This window comes from Dermacentor andersoni, chromosome 10 (assembly GCF_023375885.2).
Source record: "Dermacentor andersoni chromosome 10, qqDerAnde1_hic_scaffold, whole genome shotgun sequence".
Taxonomy (NCBI): Eukaryota; Metazoa; Arthropoda; class Arachnida; order Ixodida; family Ixodidae; genus Dermacentor; species Dermacentor andersoni.
Window position 1 is genome coordinate 16,773,850 of NC_092823.1, and position 15,212 is coordinate 16,789,061.

At 46.1% G+C, this 15,212-nt stretch overlaps 1 protein-coding gene across 9 annotated transcripts in view; it reads right to left on the minus strand.

Annotated features, from left to right (window-relative positions):
- Positions 1-15,212, minus strand: part of LOC126519323 (methylthioribose-1-phosphate isomerase) — a 105,574-nt gene that overhangs the window by 41,020 nt on the left and 49,342 nt on the right. For all 9 annotated transcript variants that reach the window (XM_072284953.1, XM_055065272.2, XM_055065273.2 and 6 more), the window contains 2 exons: positions 12,302-12,480; positions 10,957-11,190 (listed from right to left, as the gene is read on the minus strand). In XM_072284953.1, the coding sequence (XP_072141054.1) occupies positions 10,957-11,190; positions 12,302-12,480 (413 nt within the window). The remainder of the gene's footprint in view (positions 1-10,956; positions 11,191-12,301; positions 12,481-15,212) is intronic.

Below are 15,212 nucleotides of genomic sequence, written 5' to 3' on the forward strand. Positions count from 1 at the left end.
GGTGGTGTGGTCGATTGCGTTTAGTGGGCGACTCTGTTTCTTCCGCGGCGGCATTTCAATCCCAGCCACCTTGGACCACTCCAGAGAGTACCATGGAGGACTTGCACGCGGCCAGCAATCCGATTTAGAACTTTTTTGTAAAGATTCCGCCGGGAACCGAAGCTCGATGTCTAAATGCAAGGCAGTCCTGAAGACCCCGACAAGTACGAAAACAACCCTAGCTACGCATTTGAGGAGACACCCCGACTTGCGCAAGGCCAAGACAAGCGGGATGCGCGCCAAAGGCCATCCAAGCTCAAGGGGGCAAGCAAGGCCATCCATAGCCATCCATAAACAGCCATCCATAGCCGACAGTTTCATGCCGAAATTGAAAGCCTCGGCCCCAAAAGCCCAACAGATGACAAAAATGATAGCTCGCTTCATAGCTCGTGGTATGCACCCCTATAACATTGTCGAAGAACCAGGTTTTCTCGACATGATGAAGTTCGCTATGCCGGATTATGCCATGCCGTCTCGGACAACGTTCTCGAGAGCCATTATTCCGGACCTCTACGTATCAAGGTATCAAGGTGAAAAAGAAGCTCGGGGACATTTTTGCAAGCTGAGTGGAGTCGCTTTCAGTCAAAACTGATGGTCGTTTGTGTAACTTGTCACGCCATGGACAGTGACTTCGTGCAACACGTGCATGCATTGGCTTGCACGGAGATGACAGACTCTCACACTGCAGAAAACCTGGAGCTATTTATCGCAGGTGTCATCGAGGAGGGGGAACTTCAGGCCCACGATACTGTGCCGATCTTCGTCGTTACAGATAATGGAAGGAACTTTACTTCTGCAGTAGCGCGGTCGTCCTGGAGTGGTGTGCAGTGTTTCGGACGCACCCTTCAGTTGTGCGTCAGTGATGCCAAAAAAGAAGTGGCAGGGCTTTTGTATCTCTGTGCTAAGGCCAGAGCGATTGTGGCTATATACAAACCGAGTGCCAAGGACCGAGGACGGCTTCAGGAAATTCAGAGAAACATGCAGCTGTACCCTCTCGAGGTTATACAAGACGTCCCGACGCGATGGAACAGTGAGCATGCCATGATGGCCAGGCTGGTGAAGCTCGATCCGTACGGTCATCACTGTAGAACTTTCAGAATCTGACGCAGTTCTAAACTTGAACGCAAGTGAGTGGAAGCTTATGAATGCAGCAGTGCATGTCTTGAAGCCACTTGACCATGCCACAACTGAACTGTCTGGGGACAGATATCCCACGCTGTCACAAGTCATTCCCCTGTTGCAGTGTACCGAGGTGGTTCTAGCTGAACATGTTTCCGAAGGTGGTGAGGCAGCATTGCTTGCCTCAAGCCATTGCGTAGCATCAAGACGAGGTCCCCTGATATCAAGATGTCACGCCTTCCTGCATTGGCAATGTTGGTCGATCCTTGATACAAAGATGTCTGTTGTGCTGAACGACCCGCAAAGCAATGGGCGTTCACTCTACTCACAACGGCAGCAGAAGAGATTGTGCCAGTTGATCAACATGGTACAGCAACAAGTGAGAACAGCACCTGCTCTGCAGACCCAATAGGGGACTCTGTGTCGAGTGCTTTCACACACTTCTGTTCGCGTGCACATCATCAGTCAAGCCGTACAATCTCGGATGAGGTTGCTGGGTACTTGAAGGCCCCCCCTTCTTTTCCGGTCCGAAGACCCCCTTGTGCGGTGGAAAAGCAAGGGCAGCTACCTTTATCCAACCCTGGTTGCAGCTGCCTGTAGGTATCTTTCGATACCAGCCACCCAGACAAGAAGTGAAAGGCTGTTTTTGACTGCAGGAACTGTTGTAAGCTGCAGAAGGGAGCACCTCAAACCCAGCATGTGGAACAGCTAGTGTTCTTGCACAAAAATTTGTAGATTTTCGTAAATAATCAAGTTGTTTACTTTCCTTGAATAAATCCCAGACCTAAGTCCACTGCCGTTTTCTTTTCTTTACTTGCTACTATTCGAAGTATTCGCTTCTAAATTATTCAAGAATTACTATTTGCTTCGAATTCACTTCGAACCAAAAAAGCACTATTCGCACAAGCCTACTTAGATGGTAGAGTGACCACCCCGGAAAGGCGTTAGTCCCACGTTCCAGTCACGGACCAGGACGAATTTTTCTACAACTGCGAGGCTTTCTTTCTGAGAATACTGTACGAGTTTTCTTTGTAGCTTTGTGCTACAATTTCGGTGGATGCTAAATTTTCCCTTTCATGTACTTTCCTCCACCTTGAGGGCTTCCGCAGAGCTGATTTGCCACACTCAGCTATATGTGACAACCGGCCTATCTGTTATTCGTGCAGCCTACCTGGGCATGTAGTACGGCTTTGTCGCTGGCGCGGATGGTATCCTTCGGATTCACCGAGGGCACAAAGCACCGGTTCCGACTCTCTGTCCCGTTCCGCTACTGCCGCTCAGCCCTTCGAAGCCTTGCCTCCTGCTTCCCGAACCATCAATACCCATCGGTCTACGTCTCCCCATCGGTGTTCTCTGTCACCGCTTATCCGTTGCCCTGAAGCAATCCGAAAGGAAAACTAAGGACCACAGTTCCGGAGGCAAGAACTGCGATCTCGACAAACTCTTCAGGACCTCATTTATTTCCTGTGATGTCCTTGAAGTTTATGCAAAGACATTGCCGTTCATGCGCTTGCAGACACGGGAGCAGCAATATCAGCGATTTCACACCAGCTTCATCTTAACCTTACAAAAGTAGCGACGCTATATTCTGCCATTTCATTATGTACAGGAAGCACTGCGCTGATTGAACACTTAGGGAAGTGTACCGTGCATGTTGTTATAAGCAGCACTTTATACCATGTTGAATTCGTTCTGCATCGCTGCTCCCATGCCATGATTTTAGGATGGGACTTTCTGTCCTCTCATCATGCCTTATAGATCGTGCCCATGCTGAACTCGCGCTGTCGCCATTTGACAACAACGTTTTTGAATATACTGATGACGCTTCCGATCGTGTGTTCGTCACCGCCAACACCGAGACTTGTCCATACCCTGCCACACTTGTACCCATTTCCTGCGTTGGGTTTTCTGACTCCACAGTTCTTTTCACGCCGTCTAAGCTTGTTGCTCACCGTCCTTCCTTCTTGCTTCCTTTTGCCCTTCTTGCCATTCGACAAGGTTCCAGCGCACTTTATGTATATAGAGCTTGTTTCCTTGCCCTGCTAGCCTGCTCCACGATGAGTGTCTTGGTTATGCTGACGAAATCAAACCAAGCTTCCTTTACGATGTGCCTGACGACCTGGCTTCTCCTCCGATTGACACTCTGGCCCAGCATTTTCCCGGTATATTGATCTCAACCTCACTCCAGGTCAGCACGCCCAGATCGTCGATCTCCTTGACCGCTTTCACACGTCATTCGACCTACAACCATCTCGCTTAGGCCGTACTTCCACTGTTGTCCATCACATCGACAGCAGCAACCATGCGCCTTTACACCACAGGCCGTATCATGTATCCACCACGGAGTGTGGCGTCATTTCTGACCAAGACGGAGACATGCTCCAACGCGGCGTCATACAACCTTCGCACAGCTCCTGGGCTTCTCCTGTAGTGCTGGTCAAAAAGAAAGATGGCACAATTCGCATTTGCGTGGACTACTGGCAACTTAATAAGATGACCCGCAAGGAATTTATCCACTACCCTGTATCGACGACGCGGTAGACTGCCTCCAAGGCACCGAATTCTTCTGATCTTTAGACTTACGATCCGAGTATTTGCAAGTGCCAGAGGCCGAGTCAGACAAACGGCCTTCATCACACCTGACAGTTTAGTAGAATTCACCGTGATGCCATTTGGTCTGTGTAATGTGCCTGCCACATTTGAAAGAATAATGGACAACATCTTGCGTGGCCTCAAATGGCAGATATGCCTGTGTTATCGGACGACATCGTTATCTTTTTGCCAGACTTTCCTTCCCACTCACTTCGACTTGAATGTGTCCTCAAGTGCATCGCCGACGCTGGCCTCTAGCTTAACTTGAAGTGTCACTTCGCTGCCCTGGTCATCCTTGGCCATGTCGTGTCGAAAGAAGGTGTACTCCCCAATCTGGCGAAACTACAAGCTGTTGCACAGTTTACGTGACCAACGACCTTGAAAGAACTGTGCACCTTCTTCGGGTTAGCGTCATACTTTCGCCGTTTCATCCACAATTTTGCCACCATAATAGCACCTTTAACGCAGCTTTTTCGTGGTGGCCACAACCTTTCGACCTGGTCGCCAGATTGCGATGCTGCATTCACAAAGCTGCGTCGTCTCTTGACATCAGCATCAATCCTGCGCCATTTCGACCCAAGCGCTCCAACTGAAATACATACGGATGCCAGTGGAGTCAGCCTTGGTGCCGTTTTCGCTCAGAGAAAGGCTGGCTTCGATGAGTACGTCGTCGCCTTCGCCAGTCATGCACTGACTAAACCTGAATCAAACTATTCTGTAAAATAAAAAGAATGCCTGGCTATAATTTGGGCCACAACCAAATTCTGTCCGTATCTCTATGGCCGGCCATTTGGCGTGATAACTGATCAGCATTCGCTGTGCTGGCTGTCGTCCTTAAAGAAACCATCTGGTCTTCTTGCTCGTTGGGCCCTTCGACTGCAGGAGTACGACATTCAAGTGCTGTACCGTTCTGGCCGAAAACACTCGGATGCGGATGCCTTGTCTTGTTCGCCACTAACAGACAAGGTTAGCTCCCCGAAGGCCTCATTGTCCGAGTCTTCCCTTGCTGCCACGGACATTCTTCTGGAGCAGAAGAAAGACCCATGGATTGTGTCCATGCTGAGTTTCTTGTCCACCCCATCGACACCCACTACCGATCGCGCATTACGTCCCCAAGCAAATCACTTCTCCATTAACAACGGGCTCTTGTACCGTCGTAACTACCTCCCGGAGAGCCACAAATGGTTGCTTGTCATCCATCGGCATCTGTGTTTGGATATTTGTGCAGCGTTCCACAACGACCCCCCAGTGCGCGCATGCAGGTGTACTGAAGATATACGTGCGTCTACGCCTTCGTTACTACTGGCGGGGGATGTATCGATTCATCTGTCGTTATGTCCACTCCTGCCTCATTTGCCAATGCTGCAAAGATCCCCCTCGTCGTTCAACTGCCGCATTGCAGCCTTTGTCCAGCATGTGCTTTTGATCGAGTAGGCACCGACATTTATGGACCTCTGCCAACCACATCAGACGGCAATCACTGGGTAATCATGACCACCGGCCATCTTGCACGCTATGTGAAAACTTCCCCTTTGTCCAGCGCTTCTGCACGTGACGTAGCCTGGTTTCTCCTGCGCCACATCATTCTTCGCCACTGAGCTCCCAGGGAATTACTCAGTGACAGAGGCCGCGTTTTCCTCCCCGACGTCATTGAGGCTCTCCTCAAAGAATGTCACATCATTCATTGCATCACTACTGCACATCATCCGCAGACTAATGGCATGACCGAGCGCTTTAACCACACTCTTGCTGACATGCTGGTCATGTACATTGCATCCGACCAAAGCAAATGGGACCATGCTCTACCATTTATGACCTACACTTACAATACCTCCATGCAGACTACCACGAGATTTTCGCCCTTCTTTCACCTGTACGGACACGAACCTTTTTCCACAATGGATACTATCCTTTCGTACCGCCCTGACATCACAGAAAAAATTACCCTATCCAAAGCTGCTGCACACGCAGAAGAGTGTCGCAAGCTATCCCATGTATTTACGTAAGAAGACCAGCTATGCCAGAAGCACCATCGAGAAACTTCCCATGCTCCTGTATCCTATGCTCCTGGCTCGCTAGTGTGGCTTTGGGTTCCAGCCCCTACCCCTGGACTGTCACCAAAACTAGTGTTGAAGTACCAGGGCCCATACCACATGATCAATCATACGTCTCCAGTCAACTATACCGTCGAACCCCTCGAGCTACCTTTGGATCATCGCCGCCAAGGACGCGAAATTGCGCATGTCCAGCATCTCAAGCCCTACTATGATCTGCCTGTGTTGTCCTACCCGTAGGACGCCGGGACGGCTTCCTTTTCCGCGGGGGAAATAACTGTACTGTAAAATAAGGAGCAGTGGGGCTGGGGCTATGAGAGAGAGAAAAACCTTGTTTCAATGCTCGATCGGCTGTACTACCTCTCACTGCTCTATCGTTCTAGTCGCAAACGCTTACTGCCCAAAGTGCTTCACGACAGAAGAAATGATCCCGTTCAAAGACGGCCGACGAAATGATTCTGTGTGCAGAAAATTTAGCTTGAAGTGCTGTGGCCGCGGCTCACAAGGAAACGACTGCCAGATGCTCTGCCACTGGCAGATTTTTTTTTTTCCTTTTTCCAGCTCCGACCGCCAGGAGTTATTGGCTGTGAGCAGAACAAAACAGAAGTTACAAACCGGACATCAAGCTGATATATTGCTCATCAGCACTTCCTTGTGACCAGCAAGAACTTGGCTACTTAGCATAGCACATTACAGCATGTGCTACAACGTGCTTTGTGAGCATTGTGATGCAGTGCCGTGTTTCATTTAGAAGCTCTAGTTGCAGTAAATGTTTGGCATTGCTGGTTTGCGAGTGTGACCTGAGAATTAGCTTAATTAATTAGTGCATACAAATATACTATAATAAAATCATCAAGATACCTAACTATTGGTTTGTATGCTCTTGGAGTTAATCATACATAACCAAACAATGCAGAAATTTGCTTCTAATTTTTACCAAAAACAAGTTTATTTATAGTATTGTCAAAAAACACTGTTAACTTATATTGCAAGCATGTCTCATATATAATAGCCTCAATACAGACAAAGGAATTGAACCAAAGGATTTTAGTAGTACAGATATCAATATTTGTTCCATTGTATTTTACATCCCTTCAAGCCAAATCTTTTCTCCTGTGCATTCCGTGGTTTAAGAATACAGCCTGCACAAATTGCCATTCGCATACAGCCCCTATACACTAGCTGTTCCGCAAAGTAAACTTTTGCCATTCTCGCTTTAGGAGAACTTATGAAGAGCTATTTCATGCTTCTCCTCGTAGAATCAAGTTGCCATGTTTACCGAACTAAACAGCGCTAGGAGTTATTATATTTTGCCACCTCAAACGAGGAAACAAACAGCTGACGGATAAATGACAGAGCTCCGCTGCATTCAGAAATTTGTAACTGCCTATGACATAACTGAGGAGATGGTTTCCATTTTACATAGGATGTTAAATGTGCCAAAGTTCCATGGCAATACGGCCACAATAGAGCAACAAGTGCGCCCCTTGTGACGGGCCCCCGACCCCAGCGGCACCACATTTGTCGTCATTAAGTGGAGGAGCACTGAAGCACGCTTCACACCCAGCGGACGGCACACCTACCTCAGTAAAACGAGTTGTTGGGTGAGTTGGTCACTTATTGCAAGCATAACAGCAGCGCCAAAAAATACACACAATAGAAAGGAATACTGACAGACACTGACAATCGCTGCACTCACAACTGATTTTATTCCACGAGAAGAAGTTCTATAAAGAAGTTCCATAAAGGCGGCGTCGCGCATGGGCGTTCAGAGACAAAGAATACGTGCCACCACAATGCCCCACAAAGTACATCTTACCTTCTTGCTGAGAAACAGTGACTTCCTTTCATGGAATAAAATCAGTCGCGAGTGCAGCAATTGTCCGTGTCTGTCAGTGTTCCTTTCTTTTGTGTGTGTTTTTTGGCACTGCTGTTATGCCTGCACCTGTCCAGCCACCATACCGCTGAAAGCACGGAGCGCGGCTTTCCGTTGACACAGCACCGCCATCTTGGTATCGCCACAAACATAAATGATTCTGATGGCCACAACACTGTATTTCTCTATGCAGAAGTAAACGCAACAAAAGCAAGCACGATAAGGAAAACCCAGCTTCACAATTTGTTACTGCAGTCACATGGCACGCAGGAAGTGCTCCTATTGGCTGACACAAATCTGAACCACTGGCATGCTTGTTTCATGCTCTTTCTGGCAGCTACGCATTTTGCATGTTCCAAAGCCAACATTTCAAAATCTGCATCGTTATCTCCAGTTTCTTTCGTAGCCACACCTTAGCTGCTACATGGTGGTGATAAGGACATGATTTGCGCAAGATAAGGAAATCTGTTTGCTTTTTGCTTTCTTTTTTTGGTGGCGAAGCTACTTCGTATTGCGCACTAAAGAAGAGATAAGGTTACCCGTGGACACGATTGTACCAATGTAGTGTCACTGACGGGGAAAGAATGGGTCGCATGCGACTGCCAGCTCCTGATAAAGTTAAAAAAGGTGTTTTAAAACAGCTGGCAAGTTGCATGATATTGCCCAAAGCAAAAGCTTTCTTTTTTTTGCAGCAGAGATGTGCAGGAGTGGTGTCGCGACAGAGTGACATAGGTCGCCCTGACACCAGGAATGCAATGGACGCATTGTCGCAGCCACTATGCCGGCCTGACAAGAAGCTACAGATAAGCCAGGGCCTCCTCACCGGTGCTGCCAAGGATAGCATGGCGGCTTGATTGTTTGTATCGTCACATTGAAGTGACAGTGAACAACCGCAGTGGCACAACGCAAGTCATGAAACTAACTGTTTACTAAGTGAACCTGTGGCCAGCAAAAGAATTACGGTAACACTCAGCACAATGATAGCAGCGAGCAAACTTGTTGATCGCCGAAAATCCGATCTGTGGTTTAAGCACATTGGCGTTTATACAAGACTCGTCAAAGGTTCCAGTGTAATTGCTGGTTCTCATATGCCTTCCAGAAAGTACTACACAATTCGTGTCGCTGATTGCACAAGTTTCGGCGACAGCAAACAATGGATAGAACCAGCAATAACATTATAGAAACTTCCAATACAGAAAGGCGTGTGTTGCACTGACCGATAACGTTACAGAGATTGGCTCATGAAAAACAGTCACCAAAAACAAACAATTTATGTGCATGTCAGCATTATCTGCCTTGGTGCGAAAGGCAACTTGCAGCCAGAACCTCTGAAAAATTTGTATCATCCCAAAATTTGTATCATGCACGATTATATCATTGGGATTCTACTGTAGATACCGTAAAGTGCTTGAAGTATCCTAGGAATGCTGACTGCATTAATAACACAGCCTACCAGCACAGTCCCACAACCTGCCTCGTCACCATCACATGACCGCATGGGCCTTCTCAAGCAAGTCCACTATAGTAACGAGGCTAGCTTGGGCCCAACATCACTATACAGTCACTTCGCACTTAAAATGAAGGTTCAAGTCTCAGCTTGCCTCTAGACCTGAGCTTGCTTGTGGCTATGACTGCTAAGCCCTAATTAGCATCACTCTGCTCACTTCTAAGTAAACGAAGCATTGTTATAACATGGTTAGAAGAAAACAACACAAGTGTCCTCTTTCCAGCAGTTTAAAGAGGGTTAATGATCTGTCAGGGAAACAACTAGACAAAAACGAAAAAGAAGAGATGACCACAAGCACTGTCTGTTAATTGAAGCTTTAATGCAAACAATTTAAATAGGTTATTTCCCAGATGCTTAAAAAACAATGAATGCGCACTACAATTAAAGGCACATTTTTCTATATGCATGCTTTGAACCAATATTTTTCTTCTTGGTTAAATGTGCAAACGTTTGTTTGCATTTCTTTGTGGCAGCAACTCTGTATACACAATTCCTGTTGATGTTTGTTGAACCATTTTTTTTTCATCATTTTATCCTATATTTAAGCTTCCTATAATAATGGCTCCTTGGCTCTGTAGGTACCGCTATGAAATAAATATTTCTGGAATCTTTTATTACAGGAGTATTTTAATCAAGATTTTTTGTCACCTAAAGATGCATTATTTATGTGGCAAAATTATACAAGCCTCCACAGAGATTTTGAAACTTGAAGTTCAGGACACCTTAGAAATGCAACATGATTTAGTTTGTTTTTGTTTTGTTTTTTGTTTTCTTTTTTTGAAAATTTTTCGCCTTATAACAAGAGAAACTCCTTTCAAGTAATTCTGCTACTGCTACTTACCCCACAATAAACAGCAGCATTGATTACATATGTTGCCTATTACACAGTCGCAAAGTCAGTGGGAGTACTGTGAGTGAATGTTATGAAGACTATGTGTCTTCATTGTCATCACTGTTGTCACTGACTTTTCACTGCCTCGAAAACAAAGAATTAGATTAAGTGCTAGTGAATAGCATTCACCTTGCATATACATCAATGAAATTTTAAGAGATGATGATACTGACAATGTATAGGGTTTTGTAGCCAAGGGCCAGTAATAACCAAAGAGCGACAAAATTTTAAGAAGTCAAGGAGAAAACCTATTTTTATTGTCTCGAAGAATCGCCCGGCTGTGGTAAACCCACAAGGCCCTGCAATTATTGTGTTGGCGCATTTCTACAAGCACGCTTGCAGAAACTATTACCAGGTGTCTACTATATTGCCGCTTTCAAATTGCATACTTTTTCTAGGTTTTCCCTGCATACGTTTGTAAAAATTCACTGGCAGTCTGTGACATCACAGGCTCAGACACAAGAAAAGAGTGGTGCTTTTAAGCTTGCCAAGTTACTTTGCCAACCCATAATTTTCAACAACTATTACCAGCAAGCTATAATGCACTATCAGATTTCACAGAATGATGTGTCTCATGATATTCCAATCACATGGCCAAGTTCCCACAAAACTGGCAAAGAATACTGCTATTTGCAGGTTGGGTATGTTCAGCTGAAAACTTCATTTGCTTCTGGCATACCACTAGTGTTTCCATAACTACTGTAGGTTCAAATTTTGCTGATTCAGTACAACGGGAGTGAAAATACTGTTTTTTTTGCCCGAATTTTTCAGAATGGACAAATTCCCTAAAAACTGCAGATTACCTCCCAATTACCTCGGTAAGTATGGGTGACTATAGCTGAGCAAACTCATCTCATCTGCATATGCTTAGCCATACCGATCTTGTTGGCTGTGTCGCCGTTGGCAGTGACGCGGTCCGCACCAACCACGACCGCATTGACCCTGCCCGTGGCCATTAGGGCAGCAGCCATGCTGTCACAGATGAGCGTGGCTGGAATGTGGTCGTGCAGCAGCTCAAAGGCCGTCAGCCGGGAGCCCTGGTTGTACGGGCGCGTCTCTGTGCAGTATGCGCGTTCCAGCCGACCACTCTCGTACAGCTGCCGCACAACACCTGCGCAAAGAGTTTTGCTATGTGGCACATTACCTGACTGCCAGAACCATGTGACCGCACTGCGAACACACACAATAGAGCGCAAAAAAACAAAAAGTACAGGAAGCTGCTGACCAGCAGGAAGAGCTATAAGACAGAACAGCTTGAAAAAGCAACAGGCCCACATGTATCGTTACCAGCAGCACAGTTACATGACGGCATGCCTTCTCAATGTAACAAACCCTTGACCACATTTTTAGCTGCAATTGCACATTACCAGGCAGCATGGTTTATGTTGTTCTAGTGCAGTCATGTGCAGGAGAAACATGCTCAAGTGGAAATTGCAGCAGCTTTCCAAGCGAATCCCCAAAAATAAAGCCAGAATTAGGGGGTCGGGACGGGTCCGTTAATTTTGCCGAAGGGATATCGTACGCACATGCAAGTACTATACCAAGAGTTCTCCAAAGCTGAACTACACCAACTGCACTGCAACTGGCGCCCACTAACAGCCGTACAAAGTGGTATAGATCAGTTCAGAGAGAAAAAAAAAAGAATGCTTGACTGGTGCCATGTGGAGCACAGTTATTTTCACTGCCACACTGGCAGTCTTTACCACTCAATTAAGCTATGGCCATTCTTATGTATGGCAGACGGGATGATGCACAAACATACATTTGCAACAACATAAGCGGTCCTAATCTGGTGGAGCCCCCTTTGAAGGTGTCCTGGCACTGCTGACAGTGCGGATGGACTACGCACTTTGACCGTCACATAATTTTGTTCATCCACAAAGATAAAGACGTGTTCAACTATATATGCATTCCCGATATTAGAGCAACATACCACATGTGTCAGCCACTCTTCATAGCCGACTAAACCGATTTGTCTCTGCTAGCATGTGGCATGGTTGCCGCGAGTTTCAAAGAAGCAAGTGTTACAGTTTATCTTTGTGATTTTCTGGCTTCCTGTTTTCCTTTAATTGTTAATCAGCACTTGTATGTGCTCTCTACGAATATACGATACAAGTTTTGTTTTTATTTGCAAAGCTGAAAATAACTGCCTCGATCGCTATTTTAACCAGGAAAACAGTAAGAAATTGGAACATGTGCTTGTAGAAACAAACATGCCTTACCAAGTGCAGTTCCGTAGCCTGCTGTGGCCAAACTGCCTGTGTTGCAGTGAGTGAGGACGCCAAGCTTGCCGCCATTTGGTGCTTGGCAGTTTGCCACCATGTGTTCGGCCCCATGTTGGCCAATGGCACGATTTGCAGCTACATCGGCAGCCAGCATGCCTTCTGCCTCGGCACAGATGCTGCACAGTGACAAAGCTTTTGTCTTTGGGGAATTCATAAAGAATTGCTTGGCAAATAAACAAGCACAACATATTGTTGTCACGTCAATATCTTGTACTAGCTGTACATGTGAAGAGCACTGATCAAGAGAATCGAAGCTAGAGGAGGAGAGTCTTTCATGCCGGGCTCTGACTGCTTCAACTATGCATGTTAATATGCCTGTAGTGCCTTCAGATGCACTACACACACAGTATTTGTCACACATCCAAAGTGATCATCGTCCCATTTCCCAACTTAAGCATGTCAGTGCGCACAAATCATCACAGATAACACACATGCAGTAGTGAGATGTGAGTAACTTAGACAAATATGGCTTCATGTGCACCTTAATTGTGCACAGCTGTGCTAAGTGCTCACAATGCCTCAAACAATTTTAACTATGTAAAATCACCTTATAGTTCGTAAAGACCATCGGGCACCAGGGCAGCGGTTTTTGTTAGGATTCCTGTCATTTTCTTTTATCTGCCAATATCCACTTCATATGTACATTGATGAAAAATAATGTGCACGGCACAGTGTATCTAGTGGATTGCCTGTGCATGGTAACAGGATGAACACCTTCTTTTTTTTTTTTTGTCACTGGTTTTCACTTGCAGCAGTCATTGCAGAAGTGTAAGCTGCTGCTCTTGGGCCATGCCCAAGCCTCTTCGAAGGCTGTCACAATCAAGCATTTTCTTTATCTGCGTTTGTATTTCTTTGCATTCCTTCAGAGCCATGTGGTAGGGTTTCGTCTGACTGGTCTTCCGGTCTCTTTAGTGATTAGTTGATGCTTGGTCAAAGGTATTTGCTAGACTGGGACTTGTTTTTTTTTTTTTTTTTTTTGCTCAGGACGGATATCTATTTTCTTACCCGTCTTTAATTTGTGGGCGCCAGATGTGGGCACTAAGTGCGGTCAGCCATGGTGTCCAAGATGTACGACACTGCGCAACGCAACACAAGCAAATCTTCGACGTCGTGAGCCACGTTGATGCACTGGTCTCGGCGCAATCTACACAGCAAGCACAGCCCCTCATAACCATGCTATTATGGCCCGACCTTCTTGTGATTCGTTTGTAAGTGCTTACTAACAAGATACGATCCACCAGGAATGCCCATGAATTTGTGAAGTTGTTTTTCATGGTGAAACTGTAAAGCCTCGAATGAACGAAATTTGCGATTTAACAAAGTTTTTTGCTGCGAGTACAACTTCGTTATATTGAGGTTCGACTGCATTGATTAATTTATTAATTCATATACCCTAAAGGCCCACTGATTTGTCCCGCGTGGTTTTTAACACACACGTATGGCGTCCATCTTATGTCTGATATTTCATATTCGTATTCGACACCGCTGGTTGTTGAGAGGTGCTGCCATGTCTATGGAATAGCCCAAAGTCATCTGAAATAGTGTTTCCATTCACGGGGCCCTCTGTTTGGCTTGTTGAACGCCGAGCGCTAGCTCATGTGGTCACAAGGGCGCCGTCTGCTACCTTCAAGGCATGCACAGAAGAGATGCTACAGCTTCTTACGGACGCTGCTCTCGTGTTTCCAGTAGCTTAGATATAGCCCAGCACGGCTGAAGTTCAGATATCAACAGGTGTATTTTCTTTTTTTGGCTTCGGTTGTAGTTGCCCTTTCAGTTGCTTCTCGTGTGTTCTTGTAGACTAGGATATGCATAGCCATGATTTCGATATGGCCACGCACGGTGCCTTTTCTCACGGAAACTGCCCAAGCGTTTCCTCTTCCGACACACTTCTCATTCGCTTCTTCTTCCGAAGAAATGTGTTTCTAGGTCAACAAATTGATAGCCATAAACATTGCTAGACGTATTTTTTTAAATCTCTTACTGTATAGTGTATATGCATACATACTATTGGTGCATGTACAGAGTTTCGTGACAAGATATTGCTTGCAATAAAATTTTGCTGTATTCATGAGTTTTAAATCATTTCCTGCTACTGGAAACTGCAATAAAAACAATAATTCACCACGAGGGCACGCTTCTTGCGAAAAAATTCGACCCTCGAAAGGTTAAACATGCATGTTGCTTAGCCAGCCGACAAATTTTCTCTACAGATTTAGGCAAACCTAATTACGGGGAAACCTCATTTCATATCATTTCATTTGTTATACCGCAAATGCCCCAGTTGGGGTATTACGTGAGGGACGGGTTTTAATTACAGTGAAAGTACGATTCCAGTCCCGCCTTGAATACGTACTTGGCGGGAACACGGCATAACTATGCACTAAACGGTAGTATGCACTAACCGCCATGTGCAAATCTGTGTCTCCTGATGTGCACGAATGCTACCTAAGAAGAAATAACTGCGATGCTACTGTAACTTCTGGCCTAAACACTGCTAAAATATAGCTAAAATATAGCCAAAACGTAAGCACGCCATCTGTCATGAGTCACAGGCAAGACCTGTATGACAATGTGAAAAAGACGAAGACGCCGTTCAACGAAACAGAGAAGGAACCCGCAGGCGAGAAGCATGTGAAGCACGAGAGAAAAAGAAGAAATTAAGAAAAAGGAGACGTAGGCGGAGATGAGCGGGCATTGCTGACGTGGGAAAAGCAAGACAGTGACGGGAGGCAGCAGCCGTAACCGGTTGCTGTCCTGTGCCACGAAGGCAATTGCCTGGCCATGTCAGCGGCACAACAGCCAACTGGCCCAGACTGCGTCCTGTGCCATGCAGGTCTCTGCGAAAGAC